The following is a 24,193-nucleotide window of genomic DNA, read 5'->3' as shown; positions in this document are numbered from 1 at the left end:
TACAAAAGCTGGATCTTGGAGGTGCACCAGGTTCATCAGCACATTCCACCTTGCGCTGACACCTGATCACTTAACGTTTGCCTTAAAAGTGGTTGAGGTCTAATGTGATATTTAAATTATTCAGTAGCAATTGATGAGGTACAGAGCAGTAGACAGTAATTTAATTGATACTTTTTGTAACAAGTTTCAAATTACGTTTGAATTAAGCAATAATAGAAAAATAATGTAAGTCTGACAAATACAGTAATCACCCCCTTATTATTTCAACAGATATTCCAAATATGCCAGATACCACCTCAGAGCTCTTTCAGGGAGTCTAGCTACAGGTGTTACAGGGATATACCTGATGAGGTGCCGGGAAGATGGTGCTGATATACAAGCATGAGGACCAAAGTTCAGATTCTCAGAACAAACAGCTGGGTGGAGAGGCACATGCCCTATTGATGGGCAAAGGGGCAGAGACAGGAGAATTCTGAAACTATTATCTCATTAGCCAAACTACCAAGCTCTGGGGTCAGGGTGGGAAAAAAAAATTACATATTGTCTTCAGTTTATTTTTGTTTGTTTGTTTTTAGAAGTTACTAATCATTTGCTGATGTTTGTATTATACATTTACAATTAAAATTTCTTTCTAGGTGGGTGTGGTGGCACATGCTTGTAATCCCCAGCACTTAAGAAGTGAAGGTGAGAAGTATTCAAGATTGTTTTTCTTTCTTTCTTTCTTTCTTTCTTTCTTTCTTTCTTTCTTTCTTTCTTTCTTTTTTTCTTTCTTTCTTTTTTTCTTTCTTTCCTTTCTTTCTTTCTTTCTTTCTTTCTTTCTTTCTTTCTTTCTTTTTTTTTTTTTTATAGAACTAACCTGAGATACATGAACATGTTTCAGACAAGCAAAACAGAACAGAATTGGTGTCTCAATACCAAGGAAGTAGAAGTAGCAGACTTACCAGTACAAGGCCAGTCAGGTCTATATAATGAGTTCAAGGCTAGCCTGGGCTCCATAGCAAGTCTCAAAAACTTGGAAATAAAACGAAATAAAATAAAACAAAAACAACCAATGATTTTATCGAGTAACTATTGGTAAGACCAGCTATGGTGCCATATTGCCTTTAATCCCAGCATTCAGGTAATTTACAGTAGGAGATTGATAGCTAATCTAGGCTACATCATGAATTTCCAGCCAACGGGAGTGGTCTAGATAATTTTTCAACAGTAGTAGTTGTAGAAATAGCTTCTTTGTATGTAAAATAGAAAATTAGCTTTCTTTAGAGGAAGTGATATTTATACAGATTAATGAAAATGTTTACCTATAAAGTAGATTATGACAAACTTTAAATCATGAAAGTTGAGTTTGACAAAGCACAAAAGGAGAATAATGTTTCAAAGAAGTTAGTTTTGAATGTTTTTGTTGGTGACTTTCTTTCAGGAAATCGTAAGTTCTTGGCTATGGATGATTTTAGAAAATTTTATTAAATGTCTAACTTCCTAAGATAGATTTAATATCTAATTTTCTATGATAGATTAATTATATAAAATATTCTGCAACAAAGGTCCACCTCTAACCCCTCTAACCAAGAAGCTATTTGCAGTTGGTACCTGATAGCAAATGGAAAATTAGTTTTTTCCAATGGAGTGTCATGGGATATGTCAGTACACTCAGGTCAGACCTCATGTTCAAGAGTAGTTGGCCAACAAAATGGACTCCATGGTTTATTTGTTTGTTTTGTTTAATTTTTGTTTGTTGGTTTTGTATGTGTGTATATGTGTGTTTTGGTGGTCTTTATCTTACTGGTATTGTTTACTTATTTGTTTTGTTCTTTGTTTTATGTTCTTTTGAGAGAGAGAACATGAAGTTAGGTAGATCGGGAGGTAATGATCTATGAGGGGTTAGGGAGGAGAAACAGTATGATCAAAATATATTGTATTAAAAAGTTTTAAAAGTTAAAGTAATTTAAATATTTGGCTATCATTTATAACATTAAGAAACATTCGAATAATATATTAAAACTTTATATCTTAGTATTAAGAATTTCTTAATTTTTAAAACATTTTTAAGAATGAATATAAGTTTTATTACAGTATTTTTCCCTAAAGAAATGAAACATATATATATGCTTATACATATATATTTTAAATATACATCAGTACACAATATGGCAATGAGAAACATAAAAATATATATGTTTTAGAATAATGAATATATACTATATATAAATGACACATGTATATATGAGACAGGGTCTTGCTGTATATTCCAGGTTGGCCTCTAACTCATCCTCCTCCTCTCTAGCACCGGAAGTACTAGCCTAAGGGTATGTGCTAGCACTCCCAGCCTACTTGTGAAATTTTAAAGGTGTACTTTAAAAAGTAAATTATAACAAACTCATCATTACCTCTTATTCAGAGGCCAATGTAAAGTTACACATGTTTTCCAAAGAGTTTATTAATACATTAATAAAGTAATTAAAAAATTCTCAAATTGTCATTTACTGTGTTAATGTTATGTGTTTCTTTCTTTTCTTTTTTCTCGTCTAGTGAACAGATACGGTCCAGAACTATGCATGGATCACTGTAGTTGGCGATTGTGAGCATTCAATAATGAGTGGTGCAGCTTTAGGACTTGAGATTGTTTTTGTCTTCTTTCTGGCACTGTTCCTCCTTCATCGATATGGAGACTTTAAGAAACAGCACAGACTTGTAATCATTGGAACACTGCTCGCTTGGTATCTCTGCTTTCTTATTGTCTTCATACTGCCACTGGATGTTAGTACGGTAAGAGTGAAATTGAGATACAAAAGTCAGTTATAATCATACAATTTGAAATATGCTTTGAATAGTGCTTTATTAAAATGATAAAACTATGTGAGGTTTTATTTTATGAATTTATATTATGAATTTTGATGTTGTTTAGGAATTTAGGTATTAAATAGTACAGCCAGGAAAATAGGTAGGTAGATTTATGAAATATCCTTTAAGTACTTTGTGAATTCTTGGTTCTCATTGTAAAACTATGTATTCATTGCTTTAGACAATATATAACCGATGCAGACATGCTGCTGCAAATTCCAGCCCTCCTGAAAATAGCAATGTTACGGGAGTGTATGCAGCTGTCACCCCAGCTCCAAGGTATTCTTTCCTTCTACTTTCCTGTTTAATATAAATATTGTGGTTGATAGTTTTACCACCTCTATTTTATATTTATAAAGTTTCCCTTATTCCATATTGTTCCTCTACTTTCATCCTTGCTAGTGTGTTTATTATATTGCGTGGTATTTAAATACACTTTTCAAGTCTATATCACTATACAATGTGGTACTGAGAAACTTAAAGAAGACACAAGTTTTAGTATGTTTTCACCCTTACTAAAATCTGAAACCTCTTCTTCATCTCAGTCTGTCTTATATTTAAAAATTTAAACATTCCTAAGTTTCAGCACCATAAATAAATTTATAAAGGAGAAGCACTTTCCACTTCATCTAATTTACAAGAGTTAATGCAAGTAGAATTTGGCATGGTGGTGCAAGCCTGTAACCCCAGCACATCAAGAGTTCAAGGCCAGCCTACGCAGTTCAAGACTAGCCTAGACTACATGAGGCCTTGTTTTTAAAACCCACAAACAGAAACAAGCTAAAACAAGGTTGTGTGAATAAAGGAGATTTCTTTCATATTACGCATTCTTAAGAAACATTATAGGGCTAGATGGTTGACTCAGCAGTTAAGAATACTTCCTGTTATTGCAGAGGACCCAAATTCAGTTCCCAACACCTATGATGGGCAGTTCACAACTGACCAAACCTCTGACCTCTGTAGGTACCTGCCCTCATGTGCACGTGCGCGCACACACACAAAAACTTATATACATAAGGAAAATAATGTATAAAAGAAACATAATCTCACATGAAGTATTTCGGTGTGTTTATTTGTACAGCTTTTAAAAGAAAATATGGAGCCGGGCGGTGGTGGCGCACGCCTTTAATCCCAGCACTCGGGAGGCAGAGGCAGGCGGATCTCTGTGAGTTCGAGACCAGCCTGGTCTACAAGAGCTAGTTCCAGGACAGGCTCCAAAACCACAGAGAAACCCTGTCTCGAAAAACCAAAAAAAAAAAAAAATAAAAAAATAAAAGAAAATATGGGACCTAGTGAGATAGCTTAGTCAATACAGTACTTGCCTCACAATTATAAGGACCTGAGTTTGGTCCCAAGAATCCACATAAAAATGTTGTGCACTTGTTTGTTTGTTTGTTTGTTTGTTTTTTAGTTTTTTGAGGCAGGGTTTCTCTGTAGCTTTGGAGCCTGTCCTGGCACTAGCTCTTGTAGACCAGGCTGGCCTCTCTAACTCTCAGAGATCCGCCTGCCTCTGCCTCCCGAGTGCTGGGATTAAAGGCGTACGCCACCACTGCCCGGCAATGTTGTGCACTTGTAATCCCATTGTTTGACTCACTGAACAAGAACTAGCATCACCAGATTGATGAGCTCCACACCAATTAGAAACCCTGTCTCAAAGGAGTGGGCTAGTGCTCCTGAGGATGATGCCCAAGGTTGTTCTCTGACCCTTGCACACATGCACTTTCACACACGTGAACCTGCACATACACATGCAAGAACATCTAACCTGAGTGAAGTTAAAATGTAAAGTTTAATTCCCATGCAAAACTAGCTGTAAATAAGTAATAGTTTGAGGTAATAGTCCCTGAATTAAAAAGATAGCCTCGTTGTCAAGAAAACTCTTTAAGTGAAAGAATTTATGGTGAGAGACTCTTAATCAGAAAAGATGGACAGAACTGTGTATAGATGTGGGTGCTTATCTAGGTGGAACTGATAGTGTGTCTAATTTAATTAGTATTGTATCCGGGAATTAATCACCTACATTTCTGTTATATTGAATTCCTATCAAATTCCTATTTTAACCTTCACTACTATATAACAATAAAGGGCAAATATAGCCAGCCTTACAAATAGAATGAGTATATTTTAAGTGTAATCATTGAGTATTTGATTCTATACGTCTGTTTTCTAAAGATTTCTACTCGGGGCTGGAGAGATGGCTCAGAGGTTATGAGTATTGCCTGCTCTACCAAAGGTCCTGAGTTCAATTCCCAGCAACCACATGGTGGCTCACAACCATCTGTAATGGGGTCTGGTGCCCTCTTCTGGCCTGCAGGGATATATATACACAGATAGAATATTGTATACATAGTAAATAAATATTTAAAAAATAAAAGATTTTCAGCCTGGTCTACAAAGGAAGTTCCAGGACAGGCTCCAAAGCTACAGAGAAACCCTGTCTCGAAAAACCAAAAAAAAAAAAAAGATTTCTATGCTACCAGTCAGTTAATTAAATAGTAGGGCTTCTTTTCACTAAATAACTAAAAATACACTGAAAATTGGAAACTTAAACAATATTCCTTTATAGAGTAAACAGTTTTGTTCTGACAGCTTTGTTTTTAAATTTTTTGAGATATTAGGATCTGATCAGTAATTATTAATTTGATACAAATGAACTTTGCTACTCACAAATTTGTTTAAACTTTCTTTTAAGAAATAATTATTTGTGATTAACTGACTTTAAATTGTTATAACAGGCAACATCCATGTTTCAAGCCATGGAGTTACATTCCAGATGGAATCATGCCAATTTTCTGGAGGGTAGTTTATTGGACATCACAGTTTTTAACGTGGTAAGTAGAAGTGAAGGATGCATTTGTGGGTAAAGTGATTAATTTTTAGTGAACCTTAATATTTTTAAGTGTGTATGTATATATACACACACACACATGTCCCAGTTTTTCTGACTCATTTCTCCTATCTTTAAAAAAAAAGAAGAAAGTAAAGAGAAAAAAGGAGACAAAAATAGAAAACAGAAATGAAATTTTTTCTTGTGACTCCTCCCTTCCACGTCACTTCTCGTTTGGCCTTCAGTCCAGTCCTCTTTTAGCTCTGTTATTACATAAAAGTGCTTTCACTAAGGTTACTACTTTCCCTTGGTTTCCTTTCTTACATATGTTTTTGATTGAAGTAGAATTATATAACTTCCTCTCTCCCTTTCTTCCCTCTAGCCTATCCCCATCACACCCATCCCACACCTCCACCCCTAACTTTCAAGTTGATAGTCTGTTTCTTTGATTATTACTGTTACATGCTACCTGATGTAAAAATCAGTTTTTGTTTATGTGTATATGGTTATAGTACTGAGCACTCTGCATTGGATAACCAAAAAGGGGACTCCTCCCTGGTAGAGGCTAATTGTCCCTCTCCCAGCAGTCATTAGTTTGTAGTTCTGGTCTAGAGCATTGGTTCTCAATCTATAGGTCATGACTCTTTTGGGGATTGAACAACCCTTTCACAGAGGTCACCTAAGACTATCGGAAATCACAGATATTTACATTATGATTCATAACAGCAAAATTACAGTTTGAAGTAGTAATGAAAATAGTTCCATGTTTGGGCGACACCACATGAGGAACTGTGTTAAAGCATCATAGCATTAGGAAGGTTGAGAACAACTGGTCTAGAGGTGGCACTGCTCACAGTTTTCCCCTTTCCACATAAATATGTTCATAAATATTGCCATTGTTCTGGTTTTATTTATGCAGCTATTTCTAGGAGAGACTGTTTCACCACAGATTTCCTGGTATTCTGTCCCTTAAAAATCTTTCCTCTTCCATAGTGACCCCTGAGGCATAGATGCAAGAGCTGTGGTATAGACTGGGTTGTGTCTGGGCTCCCCACTGTCATGATCTGCATTGTGTTCTCTTGTGTTTCTCTGTTATGGTCTCAATTTGCTGGAAAGAAAAGCTTCTTTGATGAAGTAGTAGCTACACCAATCTGTGGGTGCAAGGATAGGATTTAGAATATAGTAAGGAATTATGCTGGTCTAGCTAAGTGGCTGTACTAGATTGTTCTCTAATGTACATGTCCTCACTACCCTTAGGCAGCAGGGTAGGTTTTCAGTACCAGGCATGATTTCCTTCCTGTTGTTATCCTTGACTCCAATTAGACAGATGTTGGTCACCACCAACAAATATGAGTGCTATTTCCTGCACTATCACAGATACCTTGCCATGCCGGTTATTATTCTGGTTCATAGATGTTGCAGTTGGATAGGACTATTTAATTGCTTCCCTCTTTTGGCAGCTTGCATAGTTTAATCAAGGAGGCTAGATTGAACAAAAAAAAAAAAAAGCTTTCATGTTAGATCCAACTCAAATAATCAAATCTTGTGTCCTAAATGTGCAATGACTTTAGCAGTAGGGGCCCTCTAGCCCTGCCTGCTTATCCACACATTCTCATTTCCTTCATGGGTGTTTCCCTTACTTCTGTGACCCAGTTCCTGAATGCTGGTCTTGTTTTGTTTTGTTTTTTTTTTTTTTTTTTTTTTTTTTTTTGGTTTTTCGAGACAGAGTTTCTCTGTGGTTTTGGAGCCTGTCCTGGAACTAGCTCTTTTTTTTTTTTTTTTTTTTTTTTTAAATATTTATTATGTATACAATATTCTGTCTGCGTGTATGCCTGAAGGCCAGAAGAGGGCACCAGACCTCATTACAGATGGCTGTGAGTCACCATGTGGTTGCTGGGAATTGAACTCAGGACCTTTGGAAGAGCAGGCAATGCTCCCAACCACTGAGCCATCTCTCCAGCCCCCTGGAACTAGCTCTTGTAGACCAGGCTGGTCTCGAATTCACAGAGATCCACCTGCCTCTGCCTCCCAAGTGCTGGGATTTAAGGCGTGCGCCACCACCGCCCGGCCAATGCTGGTCTTCCCTTGAGCCTTGTCTTTAGTCATCTTGCCTGCCTGTTCCCACATAGCATCAATTACAGCTATGGTGTTAATAACCAGTAATGTACTCCAACTTTATTTCTCTACCCATTGTAGTTTGTCTTTCTTCTGTGCTCTAGACTCACAGTTATCTTCTATCTTCTGATCCTTCCTTTCTTAGATATTCTGCAGACCACTAAATTCTTAAACTGGGTGTAGCAAACATTACAAGAGGAAAACTTACAAAACAAAGTAGTTGTTTTGTAAGTTTTGGAGGTTTATCTTTAATAATCTCGACCATACCCTTAAAATTGCGAGGTTTTCCTTTGTTTATTTGTCTGCTTCCTCTTCACTTTCTAAACTTCAGATCTTTTGTGTGGTCCTTTTCTATTCCTTCTAAAATATGACCTTTTCTCTTGGCATATGACATTGCTGTTTGCCTTATAATGAAAACAGAAGTTATCACATGACAATTCTCTCACTGTCTATGTTATCAGCACATCTACCTATTTACCATCTTCTTGCCCTCCAGGGATGGAAAATTCATTTTTATTATGGTAACCTCACTTCCTAAAATATGAACTATTTAGCTTGTGTTACTTATAGCTTTCAGGTTTGACAGCGTTTCCTCAACCTTTAAAATAGTGTTCCATGCACATAAATAATTCTCTCACCTACAAAAAAGTAAATTTTTAAAAGTCTCTCTCATCTAAAATCTTTTCCATCCTCTACCTCACTAGTATCATTACAGTAAATGTTTTTGGAGACTTAAAAAATTGAACTATGAAGTCTTATCAAAAATACACTCATTGTATTTAATTCATTTTTCAAAATGGATGTATCCATATACCAGCACCCAGTGATATAGGCCATTCACAATATGCCTGACTGTGAAGTATTCCTCATGTTCTTCTCTAGACATTCCTTATCCTTAAGAATAACCACACTTTTTATTTCCATCACTATAGATTGATCTGTTGTGCTTAGAAATTTATAAATGTAGACTTCTACAGCATGAATTTTCTCTCTCTCCCTCTGTTTACATACTTTGGAGATTTGTTTCTACAATTTTGTACATTCCGTTATTTTGTGACTGTTATTAATTTCTGTGAGACATTCTACTTTATGTGTATGCCGTAGTTTATAATAGGATATCCAACTAGACTCCTTAAAGAAACCTTCTCCACTTGATGTCTCCATTTGCTCACTGTTACTTTATTCCTTAACCTGTGGTATCCTTTTTTAAAATTAATTTTTTCATTTATTTTACAATGCTACTGTAGCACACCCCCATTCCCTCCCTCTTTTCTGCCCACCTCCCTAACCCACCCTTCCTTCACCTCTGTTCAGAAAGGGGCAGGCCTCCCGTGGGTGCTTACTAAGCATGGGATATCAAGTTGAAGTAGGACTAAGCACCTCAATGCAGCATTAGGAACAGATTCCCAAAAACCAGCCATAGTATTAGGGAGAAGTCCTGCTTCCACTGCCAGGATTCCCACAAGTAGACCAAGTAACCCTGCATCACACATACCCAGAGGGCCTAGACCTGTCCCATCCGAAATCCCTGTCAGTCCATAGTCTGTAAACTCCCATGAGTAGGCCAGTTGCTTCTGTGAGAGACTCTAACCTCTTACCCCACCCCCACCCCCAGTTTGTACAATCCTTGCTCCATCTCCTCAGTAGGATTCCCTGGGCTCAGCCTAGTGCTTGGCTGTGGACTCTGCATCATCCGTCAGTTACTGGATAAAGGCTCTCTGATGACAATTGGGGTAATTACCAATTGATTACAGGAGATGGCCAATTTAGGCCACGTATCCACTATGGCTAGGGTCCTTAACTGGGCCATCCTTGTAGATTTGTGGCAGTTTCCCTTGCACCAGGTTTCTGTCTGTCCCTAAAATGTGTCCCCTTTTGAGTCATTTCCTTCAGTACTCTCTTCTTTTACCCTCCACCCCGAAACTGATCCCTCACTTACCCATCCCCACCTGCCTCCAGTCCATCCACAAAATCTCTTCTGTTTCCTCTTCCAGGGAGATCTGGGTGTTCCATTTTGAGCACTCTTTTTTACCTAGCCTTTCTGGGGCTGTGAATTGTAGCATATGAGTGAGTGAGTACATACCATGTTTGTCTTTCTGAGTCTGGGTTACGTCACTCAGGATGATTTTTTTTTCAAGTTCCATCCATTTGTCTGAGAATTTCATGACGGCATTGTTTTTAAAAGCTGAGTAATACTTCTGTGTATAAACACCACATTTTCTTTATCTATTCCTCGAGAGATGTCCAGTTTCTGGCTATTATGAATAATCCTGCTGTGAACATAGTTGAGCAAGTGTCCTTGTATTATGATTGAGCTTCCTTTTTTGTTTATTCCCAAGAGTGGTATAGCTGGGTCTTGCAATAGATTGATTCCCGTATTTCTGAGAAACTACCATATAAATTTCTAAAGCAGCTGTACAAGTTTATACTCCCACCAGAAGTAGCAGAATGTTTCCCTTGTTCCACATACTCTATAGCATGAGTTGTCACTTGTGTTTTTCTTGGCCATTCTGGCAGGTGTAAAAAGGAATCTCAGAGTTGTTTTGATTTGCATTTCCCTGATGGCTAAGGATGTTGAACATTTCTTTAAGTGTACATTGACCATTTCAAGCTCTCTTATTGAGAATTTTCTGTTTCGATCTGTATCCCATTTTTAAATTAGATTGTTTGGTTTTTTGATGCCTCGTTTCTTGAGTTCTTTATATATTTTGGACATCAGCCCTCTCTCAGATGTGGGATTGCTGAAGATCTTTTCCCATTTTGTAGGCTGCCGTTTTTCCTACTGATGGTGCCATTTGCCTTACAGAAGCTCTTCAGTTTCATGAGGTTGCATTTATTGATGATCTTAGTGTCTGTGCTACTGGTCTTCTATTTAGAAAGTTTTTTCCTGTGCCAATGAGTTCAAGACTATTTCCCACTTTCTCTTCTGTCAGTTTCAGTGTAACTGGATTTGTGTTGAGGTCTTTGATCCACTTGTACTCGAATTTTGTGCAGGGTGATAGATATAGATCTATTTGCATTCTTGTACATGCCAACACCATTTGTTAAAGATGTTCTCTTTTTTCCATTCTATAATTTTGGCTTCTTTGTCAAAAATCAAGTGTTCATAGGTGTGTGGATTTATGTTAGGGTCATTGATTCCATTCCATCTATCCACCTGTCGTTTTTATGCCCTGGGTTGTAGAGATCCTGCAGTCCTAGGTCTGTTATAGGAGGCCACTTGTTTGTTTCCTGAAATAACCACACAGAAGCTGTATTAATTAAATCACTGCTTGGCCTATTAGCTCTAACTTCTTACATCTTAATTTAACCCATTTCCATTAATCTGTGTGTCGCCACGTAGTTGTGGCTTACTGGCAAGGTTCTGCATCTGTCTCTGGCAGCAGCTCTGTGGCTTCACCTCCTTCCTCCCAGCATTCAATTTAGTTTTCCCCACCTACCTAAGTTCTGCCCTGCTCTGCTCTGCTATAGGCTCAAAGCATTTTTTTTTTTTTTTTTTTTTTTTTTGGTTTTTCGAGACAGGGTTTCTCTGTGGTTTTGGAGCCTTTCCTGGAACTAGCTCTTGTAGACCAGGCTGGTCTCGAACTCACAGAGATCCGCCTGCCTCTGCCTCCCAAGTGCTGGGATTATCAAAGCAGTTTCTTTATTAACCAATGGTATTCACAGCATACAGAGGGGAATCCCACATCATAGGTCCACGGGAATGACGACCACCCCCACCCCCCAGGCCCCAGCAGATCTCCACCCCATGTGAAATCCTGTGCTTTTTTTTTAAGTTTCTTCATTCTTTGGATGTAGTCCAAAGTTGTTCTGTAGAAATGATGTTGTTATTTATGTCTTTGAAACTGTCTGACTATGTAACCCAAGTTGTTCTTAAATCACCAGTCTTCCTGCTTCAGTCTTCCAAGTGCTAAGATTACAGTTATGTACCACAACTCTGGCCTCTTCATGAGGGCTCAAAGGCCTAATCTTAGGCCTTTTAGATAATCTGAAGTCACTCATGTTATTCTGCTCTGCGTGCCTTTGTAGCTTTTTTAGGACCTTTGTTTTTCCCAAAATTTAATATTATATAAATAATTATCATGGTTCATTCAATATTAACATGTAACTACCCATAATAAAATTTATTAGGGATAAGAGTGATACATTGAGATTCTTGTATTTGGGGTATTTTCAGATTACACAGATACATAATTGAGTTTTTAATCATGTATTTTCCATCCGACTAGGATTCTGCTACCTTTTATGCAGTCATATGCAAGATCTGGAGGCTTTTCCATTACTGGAAAGATAAAAACAGCCCTGATTGAGAATGCAATCTATTATGGCACTTACTTGCTGATATTTGGAGCATTTCTAATTTATGTGGCTGTAAACCCACGTTTGCATTTAGAATGGTAAGAAAAGTAGTCTTTTTAACACTGTTCTGTGTATGTTTGTACTGTTTACAATGAACTTCTTTGCTACATATAAGTAAACAGACACACATGCCAGATTATGTGTCTTACAGATACCCCTCAAGGAATATCTGAATAATGCATATTACTAAGAAATAAAATGCAGAATGGTATGTTTAAGTATAACTATTAGATGGTAGATTAATGTTTTGACAAATAACCATATGGTAAAGAACAGTTCTATTTTTTAATAGAATTTTAAAAAATAAATTTTTCCTCTACAGAAACTTACTTCTCTTTTTGCTGTTTGCCTTGTAGTTTGACAGAATAGTTTTCCTTAATGTTATTTTAAGTTAATATATTTCAATAAATTAAAATCCATTTTGTGAATATTATTTCTAATTATGTATATTATCTCCAAATTTATATATAGAAGAGTAGAGATAGGTCTCATAACACAAGTTAATTTAGCTATTTACAGGGTTTCTTACCTTAGGAAGTGTTGCAGGAGCTCCTTTGGCTCCTTCAGCCAATAGCTGGTCAGTGATCTATAAGTTTTTTCCCCCCTTAAATAAATAACCATTCTATTAATCATAATTCCAAACTGGTGTGGGATTGTTTGTGATTTACGCCTTCAAGGAAGCACTTAGTGAATAATATTTTATCTGGAGGAAATGTGTGTGTGTGTGTATGTGTGTGTTTGTGTGTGTGTGCTCACACGAGTGCATGTATATGTGCACTATGAATTATCCTATATTCTAATTTTGACTACAACTGAAGCAGTTTTTTCCATATTAAAGTCTATTTTTACAGTCACACCGTCTTTACATTAAAATACCTGGGTTATCTGCTGTGACTTAAAAGAGTTGAAAATTTCTTCATACAAAATTCTACTTATTCTTTTGGACAGTTTTCTGAAAACACACACACACATATATATATATATATGTCTGATATATATATCAGACATGTGCTTATATTTTTTATTTTTTAGGAACCAACTTCAGACTATAGGGATAGCTGCTGCCAACACATGGGGTCTGTTTCTTCTTGTGTTGTTATTGGGATATGGTTTGGTGGAGATTCCTCGGTCATACTGGAATGGAGCCAAAAGGGGTTATCTACTCATGAAGACTTACTTTAAGGCAGCCAAACTGATGACAGAGAAAGCAGATGCAGAAGAGAACCTGGAGGATGTAATGGAGGTAAGCAAATTTAATCCTCTAAAAGCAGTTCTGATTTAATACTTTGTCTCTGTCGACTGTTCTCTTGACTACAAATGGTGCCATGTATATCTTTTATTTATCGATAGTACTTAATTTGAAAAGTTATTCAACATTTCTAGGTTGTGCTGATTCTTTGTGAGTTTTATTAACTTGCCAGAGATTTAAAAAAATAATACATGCAAGTAGGCTTGCATGGTTCAAATTCATTTCAGGTGTCAACTTTATTTAATTCTCACAACGTTACAAAATAGATTTTCTTTTTAATCCCATTTTATAAATGAAGAAAATGAAGTCCTGAGAGTTGAAATAACTTCCTTATGTACACACAACTAATAAGGGGAGGCAGGAGATATAACTTTAGTTCACACTTTAACAGCAACCATCGCCCTTTTTAAAATAGGAAGAGCCAGATGGTCTCTCCTGTGATTGCTGGTCACTGTGGACTCTATGTAAATGAATGAGGGCGAGCTTGTGTCTCAGACAGAGCAGGTGGGAGACTACTGGGTTTGCTTTAGTTTGAAGAGACCTGATTCTCAACTGTTATCCTTTTCTCTAATGCTAAATAATTTGTGTTGAAGTTAAAAATCTGAGACTTAATAGTATTTAGGGCTATTATCATTTAAAAATAGAAATCTAAATATTTTTATTTTTCTCACTGTTTTTATAGGAGGTTCGTAAAGTAAATGAAAGCATTAAGTACAACCACCCATTGAGAAAATGTGTTGATACAATACTTAAAAAGGTAATCATTATATATATTCATTCAATTTCTTGTGCATATATCTTATATACTATTATAAATTAATATTTCTCATAGAAAATATGATAAAAAGCATATGATTGAAGTTTTCCAGATGGACTTTATATAAATCTTTACCATAAACACAGCCAATTAAATGTAGAGTTTTTCTTATACTATTGTAAGTTTGATGGTAATTGACAGCATTTTCCCTTGAAGTGTGAAGATAGCAGTAATGTTGCAACCAGTTTCTCACATGTAATTTTATGATAATTGCTATGAAATAAATTACATGGATATTTAATAGATAGGCCATATTGCTATGATTTTGATGGAGGCGTATTGAATTGCGAGTATATTTGTATGCTTCCGAAATAATTATTTGAAAAGTTCTACAGTTACCTTTATGTGCCCAAGTTACCACTGAAATTTTTTCTTTTCCTGTATTCTAAATATTTCTACTGGTTATTATTAGCTTCTGTTTTTTTTTTAGCTAAACTCATAGTCATAAGAATACATTTTCTAACCATTTCTCTCATTTGTTATTTTATTTAAAGATTTACTTATTATATATACAATGTTTTGCCTACAGATGTCATTACAGATAGCTGTGAGCCACCATAAGGTTGCTGGGAATTGAACTCAGGACTTCTGCATACTGTGGCTTTTCAGAGATTTAGCATGTTAAATTTTTTATGATTCTTCTTTATTTATTTGGGAAAATAATTAAAGTTTCACCAAGTGCCTGTTATTAGAATAATCTTCTCAATAGTAGTTACTTCATATAGGTATGTTTCCCTTGCCTTTCTCAGTCTCCAGGGAGTAGTATATCTAAGCATAAAGATAAATATTAGAAGTGAAAAGAAACTCAACATTCCTTTGAAATATTTCTTTTGAAAATGTTACCTAGTGAAAAATCTTAACAATTAGAGATATCAATAAAAGAAGAAAATATTTTTGAGAAAATTAAAAATTTCCAGAATGAAAGATTTTTAATAAAAATAAAGTTTTTATTAAGCTCTCTTAAATTTTTATTAAAGATGTATTAAGATTTTATAAAATGATTTTCTTTTAGTGCCCTACAGATTATCAGGAAAAGATGGGTAGAAATATGGATGATTATGAAGATTTTGATGAAAAGCGTAATACCTACCCAAGTGAAAAAAGTTTGGTAAAATTGCATAAACAGGTAACCTTAATTATTAATTGTAGCTATTTTACATACAATTAGAGAATGTGAATTAGATTTATAATTATTGCTAGGTTGAAAGGCTCTGTGCATGTTGGCTTGGCAGAAGTCTGAGAAACTGAATTTAGTCTCCAATACCTATATAAAAAGCCAGGCATAGTGGTGTGTACCTATTCTTAGTGCTTGGGAGGCAGAGCTAAGCAGAGCTAAGCAGGTAGGTTAGCGTAATCTGCGAGAGCCAGGTTCAGTGAGAGACCCTGTGTCAAAAACTAAAGCCGAGAATGATTGGGCAAGACACTTGATATTGGCTTCTGCCTCCCTCATGCCCAAAATTATACATGCAAGCACCCCCGACCCCAAATGTGTGTGTATGCAAATGAAATATATATCCCAAACTATTGATCTTATTCTTATTATTGTTGAAATGTTTTAACTTTGTGTTTCTAGACAAGGGTGCTATTGGCAGTTGGATGTAAGAGTTACACCTATTCTATTATGAGAAAGTATTGTGTCATTTCAAAATATTAGCATCCTTGCCACATTTGGAAAATGCCATTAGTACTACCTTATGAAGACAAAGACAAAAACCTCCCATTCTCCAGCAAAAAGTTGACCTATTGTTCAGTTATACTGACAGGCTTGTCCCTCTTCTGTTTTAAGGTCATTTATTCAGTTCAAAGGCACCGTCGAACTCAAGTGCAATGGCAAATTCTTTTGGAACAGGCGTTCTACCTAGAAGACGTAGCAAAAAATGAAACTAGTGCAACTCATCAGTTTGTTCACACCTTTCAGTCACCTGAGCCAGAAAATCGACTTATCCAGTATTGTTATAATCCTACAGTTGGTATGTGATTTGACATAAATTCCAAAGCTAATAATTTTTCTACAAGGAAAATGTATGTTTCATCAATTTAATACTGACTTTTGTTTGTATATTAATTTGCTCCGTGGGTTAATATTAGGTATCTGATAGTCTTATAATTATTTTACTTCTAATTCTCCTTTTTCCATAAGTCATTGGTTGCTTGAATTGGTTCTTTGTCTAAAGGTGGGATCCTATGACACTTTCCCTCTTCTGAATTAACACATCTATTGATGTTACCATTGTTCCAGTTTTGTTGCTACAGCCATTTATAGACTTCCTGGTATTCTGGGTTTTACAGTCTTTCTGCTTCCTCTCCCATGATGTTCCTGAGCCATAGATATAGGAGCTGTGGTATATTAAAAAAAAGATTTTAGATAAATATTTGATTACAAAATAGGTTATAATTACATATAATTTATGGAAGCTGTTGGAAATATCTGTTCTCACTAAGAATAAATCTCAGTATAAATGTGTATCATGGCTTAGACAATTGATAATATAAAACCTGCCGGGCGGTGGTGGCGCACGCCTTTAATCCCAGCACTTGGGAGGCAGAGTCAGGCGGATCTCTGTGAGTTCGAGACCAGCCTGGTCTACAAGAGCTAGTTCCAGGACAGGCTCCAAAACCACAGAGAAACCCTGTCTTGAAAAAAGCAAAAAAAAAAAAAAAAAAAAAAAAAAAAAGATAATATAAAACTTTATTAATTAGCTATACTTTGAAAACAGCATTCTGAATATTAGCAGAAATTTCTACAAATTCACCAATGGTATTTAAAACATTGTCTCTATAATATTTGGTAGCATTCCTCTCAACACAATGATTATTTTAAAAATGTTTTTGAAATTTCAAATATATTTATGCTTATGATTTTAAATACATATACAAAATACAATTGAAAATAAATTTGTGCACATGACCAAATATGCTTAGAGAGCAAAAATAAATAAATACATACATACTAAAAACTTGAAATGTAGCTTATAATTGAGGAATAACATCACAGAGAGGAAAATTACTGAAGCCATGCAGAACTCTGGAGCAATATTCATAGATAATGGAAATGCGATAGGAAATGTGAACAGTAAACAGAATAACCTTGCTTGCATTAGTAGGTGAGACAGACAGACAGACAGCTTTAGTGTAAGTGAGAAAATGCAATGGTAAAAATGCTGGCCAGTCTTCTGACTGCTTATACACTCTTAGGAATGTGTTGCCAGTAAACACAAAGAAGGAATTTTCAAGAAGGCACAAAATAGTCATGTGGAAAATGGTGTGGAAGACAATGAGACTGACAGCAAACTGTCCTGGTGTGCTATGGGCCTGTTTGAAGCTGGCGGTAATCTGAAGTGAGAGTAGTCAGTAAAGATGTGTCTTTCTTCTGCAGACTCATGTACACAGACTCAGAATAACCAAGGAGTTGGCTCAAGCTATGTGGTTTAACCAAACACGTACAGTGAAGCTAGGAAGGGTAAAGGAATTGGGACTGGAGAGTAGTTATCCTCAAAGACTGGAATCTGAGCTGGAAAAGGAAGGAAGGACTTTAAAACTTTTCAATAACAGTATAACGATGGAAGGATAAACGTTCTGTTTGTCCTGATTGTCAGTCAGTATGGTTGGATACAGATGAAGGTACCTCTTGAGGATGAGGATGATGGAAGGAATTGGGCTCTATAGAAAGGTTGCTGTTGTTAGCAATAAATGGTTAAGAAAGACCACTGGAATGAGTAGTCAGGTTAAAGAGGAGTATTAAAAGCTGAGCTCATTAGAGGAGAGGACTGAAGGCAATGAAAAAGAATCATCCGTGCAGATGCTTAAATAGTCAGGAATTATGCTGAGAGTACAGTGGAAGACAGCCTGGACTCTGTATTTTTAACATCGATGTTGATGGACAGAATAGGCTAGTTCTGTACTGGTTGTCCCCAAATTGGAGTCTGCCATGTCCTCATGATTAGATACAACTCGTGTGTCATTGGCAGGACTACCACAAAGGTGATGTCCTGCTCTCCTCAGTGCATCAGAGCAGGAAGCACATGGGCTATGAGTTTGTACACTGCTGTTGATCGTATCTCTTTCTTCAGTGTGGAGTTGCTACCATTCCCTGTGCTGTCTGATTGCTTCTAGTTTGTAGACTATAAATATTCTATTACTGATTTAGTTTTCCTGAATGTGATTTTTTTTTTTTTTTTTTGTATTTTCCAGAATGGTACTGGGAATGCCTGTTGCGTCCATGGTTTTACAGGATCCTTGCTGTGGTTTTGTCCATCTTCTCGGTGATTGTTGTGTGGTCAGAGTGCACCTTCTTTAGCACGACTCCTGTCTTATCTCTCTTTGCAGTCTTCATACAGCTGGCAGAAAAAACATACAATTATATTTATATTGAGGTCAGTTTTTTCATATCGGCTATAAATACATCAGTTCATGCAGAAACTTTAGCTGTCGTATCTTTTCCTATGTTTCTTCTAGTAAAAATGAAAGTGGTGGAGTTTCCCACACTGCTATTATTCAGACTTCCAAAACTGATGTTCATCAATTTACCCAGATTATAAATACTAGGAGCTGTAGTTGAAGATCAATGAAAAAGTATAGGATAGTAATAAAGCATTTTATGAGGTTACTTTGATCCTCTTTTGTCAGTGAAACTACATAGCTTACGGTATTCCTGTAGAGCTGTCAAGAGAATAGGTAAAACAGTTTCCTTCAGGGATCAGAGTCAAATTTTGGATTTAGGAGGTTGAACTGGTTGAAATGTAGATTTATTTTCAAAATTTCATCTTTGCTGTTAAAAAAGACACTATTGTTGTATTTATATTTATATTTTAGGACATCAGTAAATATAGCTGGGGCAAATAATAATTTTTATGGCAGTAAGTAAAATAATAAAGTCTTAAATCAGTCTTAACTATTTTTTCCAGATTGCTTGCTTCCTTTCCATCTTCTTCCTAAGTATCTGTGTTTACTCTACGGTGTTCAGGATTCGAGTATTTAATTACTACTACTTGGCTTCACATCATCAAACTGATGCTTACAGCCTTCTTTTCAGTGGCATGTAAGTAGAATTGAGCTTAGAATAAAGAAATGTTTTCATTTTAAGTGGTAATGATAGATCTTTTATTTCTTGTTCATGAATGTTGCATGAACATACATTTCTGTGAACTAATTGGGTTTTTTTCTTTTTTTTTTTGACTATGAAATGGGTATTTGTGATCACTAACTAAATCCTGTTTGAAGTTTATTGCTAAATTATGAGCGCTATGTTAGGAAAAAAGACATAGCCTGAATTTACCAATTTGAAACTTAGTATATGAACAATTGAAAGTTTAGAGGCTATGTTAGATGTAAACAATGTTCTGAAAGTCAGTGTCCTAAAACTGAATTGAATTTCTAAGGACACTAAGAGAAACATTTCTTTCCTAGAGAAATTTAGAGGTCTGGCTTTAGCTACAGGCAATCTAGGCTATTATTAGTCAGATATATAGGATATTTTTAAGACTCAAAGTAATGTCTATTGTCAAAATTTTCTTTTTTTAAAAGATGTATTTATTCTATGTACAGCATTCTGCCTGCATGTGTGCCTGCAGGCCAGAAGAGGGCAGCACATCTCATTACAGATGGTTGTGAGCCATCATGTGGTTGTCAGGAATTGAACTCAGGACCTTTAAAAGAGCAAGCAGTACTCTTCACCACTGAGCCATCTCTCCAGCCCCCCTAATGTCAAAATTTTGTCTTACAAAAAAAAAAAAAAAAAAAAAAAAAAATGAAAGCCACTGGGTTAGTTTCTTGTGGCTGTTACAAAATACATGATACAAACAACTTAGGGGAAGAAATATTTATTATGTTTAATTGTTTCAGAGACTTTAGTCTATCATCACTTGTTATTGATTGTTTTGGACCTGAAGTGAGGCTACAAATGGCAAAGATAGTGTATTGGACCAGTGCTATCCAGCTCATGGTACTTAGGAAGCAAAGACAGACTAATAGGACCCCAAACATGATATCTTTCCATTCATAACACCAGGCAACCTGCTTCTTCTAGGTAGGCCCTACCTCCTCATGTTACACCACCCCATAAAATAGAGCCACACAGTGAAGATAAACCCTTCAACAAATGAGCCTATGGCATTCGTTTCATATTTAAGCTATGGCATGAAGTTTTAGAAAGTTACAGATACGCTGTGTAACCTTCCTCAAGCTTTTCATCATGATGACGTTGTAGTTGCTGTACAATACCAAACTAGGAAATTTACATTGCATATTACTGTTAGCAGCACTGTAGACTTTAATTAGTTCTTAGATTCCATCCTTCATTTGTGTGTAGAGTCCTACAGTGATCAACACCTACACAGATCTTTCTCTCACTACAGAAGAACTCTTGTCAATATTACCTCCTTATATTTGAACCTTTCCATTCTCCCAGCCCCAAGTTCCCCAAGTTCTAGCAATGTAAGATACTCATTTTATACTTGATCTTAGCCAGAATGCTGAAAGGAGGCACTCTGAGGCTGCAGTTAAGTATATAGGCATTTGTGTTCTTAAAGGAAATGTGTTTAATAGGATTTCAGAATGTGTCCCCAGTAAGGGCAGTTTACATAGATAATTAAACTATATATAATATGCAAATAGATAAAAATTATAATTAGAATGATCTGAAATGTTTTTAATACATTTCACTATAATGTAAAATGTGTTTTGTTATATTTAAAATATATGTGTTGGTGCTTTTAAATGTTTATTGTAGGTTATTTTGCCGTTTGACTCCCCCTTTATGTCTTAACTTCTTGGGATTGACACACATGGATTCATCCATCTCTCACCAGAATACCCAGCCAACTGCGTATACATCTGTAAGCATGACTCTTTAGGTTCATTGTCTGTGTCAGGTGTTGTTATGAATCATCTTCTATTGTCAGTAGACGGGCTCAGTAGCATTATGAAACTCCTTTTATCACTAAAGTCTTTGCCTAAAGGTTATGATTGTGATTACTAATGATGGGGTTAAAGTGATTTTCCTTTTAGAATTATAAAAAATTTTTCCTTCATATAGATTACTTAGATGCGCTGCATTAAAACCTGCCTCATAGTAGCATTAGCATTTATATGCATGTTCTTAATGCCCATGGTTTTGTAGTAGTTGTAAAATACTAGACTTCTTTAAAAGAAGCCTTAACAGGAAAAAGTTTTAAAAATGCATACCACTTAATACTTTGTTTCTAAATTTTGAGAAATCTAGTTTGTTGATATATTTTCCTGTGGGTAAATTTTCTAATGATGGAAAGGAATGAAAATACGGAACTATGCTGACTTAACTCTTCTCTTGCTCTTCAGATCATGGGTTCCATGAAAGTTTTATCCTTTATTGCAGATGGATTCTATATATATTATCCTATGTTGGTGGTAATTCTCTGCATTGCTACGTATTTTAGGTAGGAAACTTAACATTTCTTTTTCTCATGCTCTTAGTTGGATATGGATATCCCTTCCCCTAAAACACCATTGAGTATTTACTGGCTTGGTTTTAGTTATTTGTGTTTGGGAAGGTTATGCGAACTAGGGTAATTTGAAGGCCTCTTTTGAGTGTTTGAGTCATTCTGTTCCAGTTTTGTAGGCTACAGAGTGATAAGATTAATTGTAGGGTGTTAATTCTAAAGTCCTGGACTGTGATACTGACAACCAGCATGGTATATAATACCCCTTCACATCTAGCTTCTTTATAGTAACACAATTTAGTCTTTGGGCTTTTTCCATATAATTGTTGCTGGGTTTCTAAATCCTGCAGATGATAGCCAACACAAAGGGTCAGGTGAGGAGTACTTATAATCAGGTCATATGTGTAAAGTTGAAAGAGAAATACTTCTCTATGCCTAGAAGGTGCATGGGCTACTCTTCTTGTGGGCTCAGAGAAAATTATAGAATCTTGGTAAAGGTAAGATTCAAAAAGATTAAAGCTATTACAGTAATTAATTTATATGAGCCACAGTTACCCATACAAGACTCATACAAGATCAAGCCAGCAATAGTTCCTACAGAGATGGGAATCGATCTCCAGGCCCCGCCCTTCCTGAGGATCCTTTGGCAGTTGATAAGTGCTCTGGCAGGGAGACATTCTTCTTTGAGGCTGAGGTAGGTTTCCCATGCTCCAGTGGCTAGCCCTACATCCATGCATATATGGGAAGCACTCATTGGGCTTAATGGATTATTGTTTTAGAAAAAGATATAAAGTTAGGTAGGGAGGTATTAGGAAGAATACCTGGAGACAGTTAAGAGGGGTAAAGTCGGGATTATAAATAATCATATTCATTGTGTACATATACAAAATTCTCAATAAAAAAGAGTTAATGGAAAGGTATGCTTGCCTTAGCACCTTTTCTCTCTACTTTCTCATATGTTATTCCTCACCTTTATACTTCTGCGCCTGCTTACTGCTTCAATGTCCCAAGATATGTCCAAATTTATAAAAACATTTCATTAGTATAAATATAGATTAATTTTCTTTTCTAATGAAAGTGTTATTAACTTACTTAAATCCTATATTGCTAGTGCATAAATATTATAAATAACATATTAACATACTAATAGTAGGTTAATGAGCAATCATGTTTAAATTCTCTACCAAGTTAAAAAATTTTACTTTTTGATAAACAAAATAACTAAAAGATTATAATTGAAAATATGACTTAGCTGAGCATCATGGCATGTGTCTACAATTCTAAGGTTTTGTAGGCTAAGACAGGAGGATCTCAAGTTCAAAATCAGCATGGACTACAGCAAGATCCTGTTTTGCCTTTAGGGTAGAAAAAAACAATAGCAGATTTTATATGTTTAATGCTATTTTGATTATATGTTTCCTTATTTAAAAGTTTTATAAAAGTATTAATGGAACATCATGAGTTTAAGTACTTCTTTTCCTGTTAATTGTCATATTGGGAATGTTAGCATTTTGAGATGAAATGGCTTTGTCACTCAAAATAATATAAATAAGGATAATGCTTTGTCAAATACAAAATCCTAATATAAGAAATCAGAAAGAGGCCGGGCGGTGGTGGCGCACGCCTTTAATCCCAGCACTTGGGAGGCAGAGGCAGGTGGATCTCTGTGAGTTCGAGACCAGCCTGGTCTACAAGAGCTAGTTCCAGGACAGGCTCCAAAACCACAGAGAAACCCTGTCTCGAAAAACCAAAAAAAAAAAAAAAAAAAAAGAAATCAGAAAGAAGATTGTTGAAAAATAATCATTATGGGGCTGGAAATGTAGCTCAGTGATGTGTTGCCTAGAATGCCCAGCACCCTAGGTTTATTCCCCAATAGCGTTTACACACACACACACACACACACACACACACACGAAAAGGTTTCTCTCTAAATTAGGAATGGTGTGTGTTGTAAGCGAGCAGCAGGAAGATCCTGCCTTTTGAGAGCAGCCTGAACTGCATCGTGAACTTAACATGATAATGTCAGTTTGTCTCAAAGAAAACAGAAACTTTACTCAAAGCCATGCATGCATTCTTTTTACATGTGTTCTGAGTTAGCCATATACTTACACATTTCTTAATATAAATCAGCGATTTTCACTTTATCAGCTGTTTTACTTTCTTCACACACGCATTTCTCCAGTCCCTCAGCGTGGTTTTTTTTTTTTTTTTTTTGGTTTTTTCGAGACAGGGTTTCTCTGTAGCTTTGGTGCCTGTCCTGGAACTAGCTCTTGTAGACCAGGCTGGCCTCGAACTCACAGAGATCCGCCTGCCTCTGCCTCCCGAGTGCTGGGATTAAAGGCGTGCGCCACCACCGCCTGGCCCTCAGTGTGTTTTTATACATATAAAAATAAATATTTATTTCTTAGGGTTATGTAAGGATTAAATATGAGTGAATTGTCTGATCCACAGTAGGATTTTAGCAGTATTAATTTTGCCTGTCCATCTCTTGCTTCCTCCCTTGTGTACCATGCTTTTAAAGTGTTCTTATCCTGTATGATAAATGACAAATAACATTTCAAGTAATTAGC

General features: G+C 36.0%; 1 protein-coding gene across 3 annotated transcripts in view; it reads left to right on the top strand.

Annotated features, from left to right (window-relative positions):
• Lmbrd2 (LMBR1 domain containing 2) overlaps positions 1-24,193 on the top strand; it is a 47,917-nt gene that overhangs the window by 8,540 nt on the left and 15,184 nt on the right. The window contains exons 2-14 of one of the 3 annotated variants that reach the window (XM_057789627.1): positions 636-684; positions 2,530-2,766; positions 3,023-3,120; positions 5,577-5,672; positions 12,013-12,180; positions 13,175-13,385; positions 14,074-14,148; positions 15,221-15,334; positions 15,995-16,178; positions 18,400-18,581; positions 19,113-19,246; positions 20,936-21,041; positions 21,523-21,620. In XM_057789627.1, coding sequence (XP_057645610.1) covers positions 2,593-2,766; positions 3,023-3,120; positions 5,577-5,672; positions 12,013-12,180; positions 13,175-13,385; positions 14,074-14,148; positions 15,221-15,334; positions 15,995-16,178; positions 18,400-18,581; positions 19,113-19,246; positions 20,936-21,041; positions 21,523-21,620 — 1,640 coding nt within the window. In that variant the 5' untranslated portion in view covers positions 636-684; positions 2,530-2,592. The remainder of the gene's footprint in view (positions 1-635; positions 685-2,529; positions 2,767-3,022; positions 3,121-5,576; positions 5,673-12,012; positions 12,181-13,174; positions 13,386-14,073; positions 14,149-15,220; positions 15,335-15,994; positions 16,179-18,399; positions 18,582-19,112; positions 19,247-20,935; positions 21,042-21,522; positions 21,621-24,193) is intronic. The other 2 variants (XM_057789628.1, XM_057789629.1) reach the window with 2 other exon arrangements.

This window comes from Chionomys nivalis, chromosome 15, assembly GCF_950005125.1.
Source record: "Chionomys nivalis chromosome 15, mChiNiv1.1, whole genome shotgun sequence".
Classification (NCBI taxonomy): domain Eukaryota; kingdom Metazoa; phylum Chordata; class Mammalia; order Rodentia; family Cricetidae; genus Chionomys; species Chionomys nivalis.
Note: the sequence above shows the minus strand (reverse complement) of the source record. Positions and strands in the feature narration are given on the sequence as shown.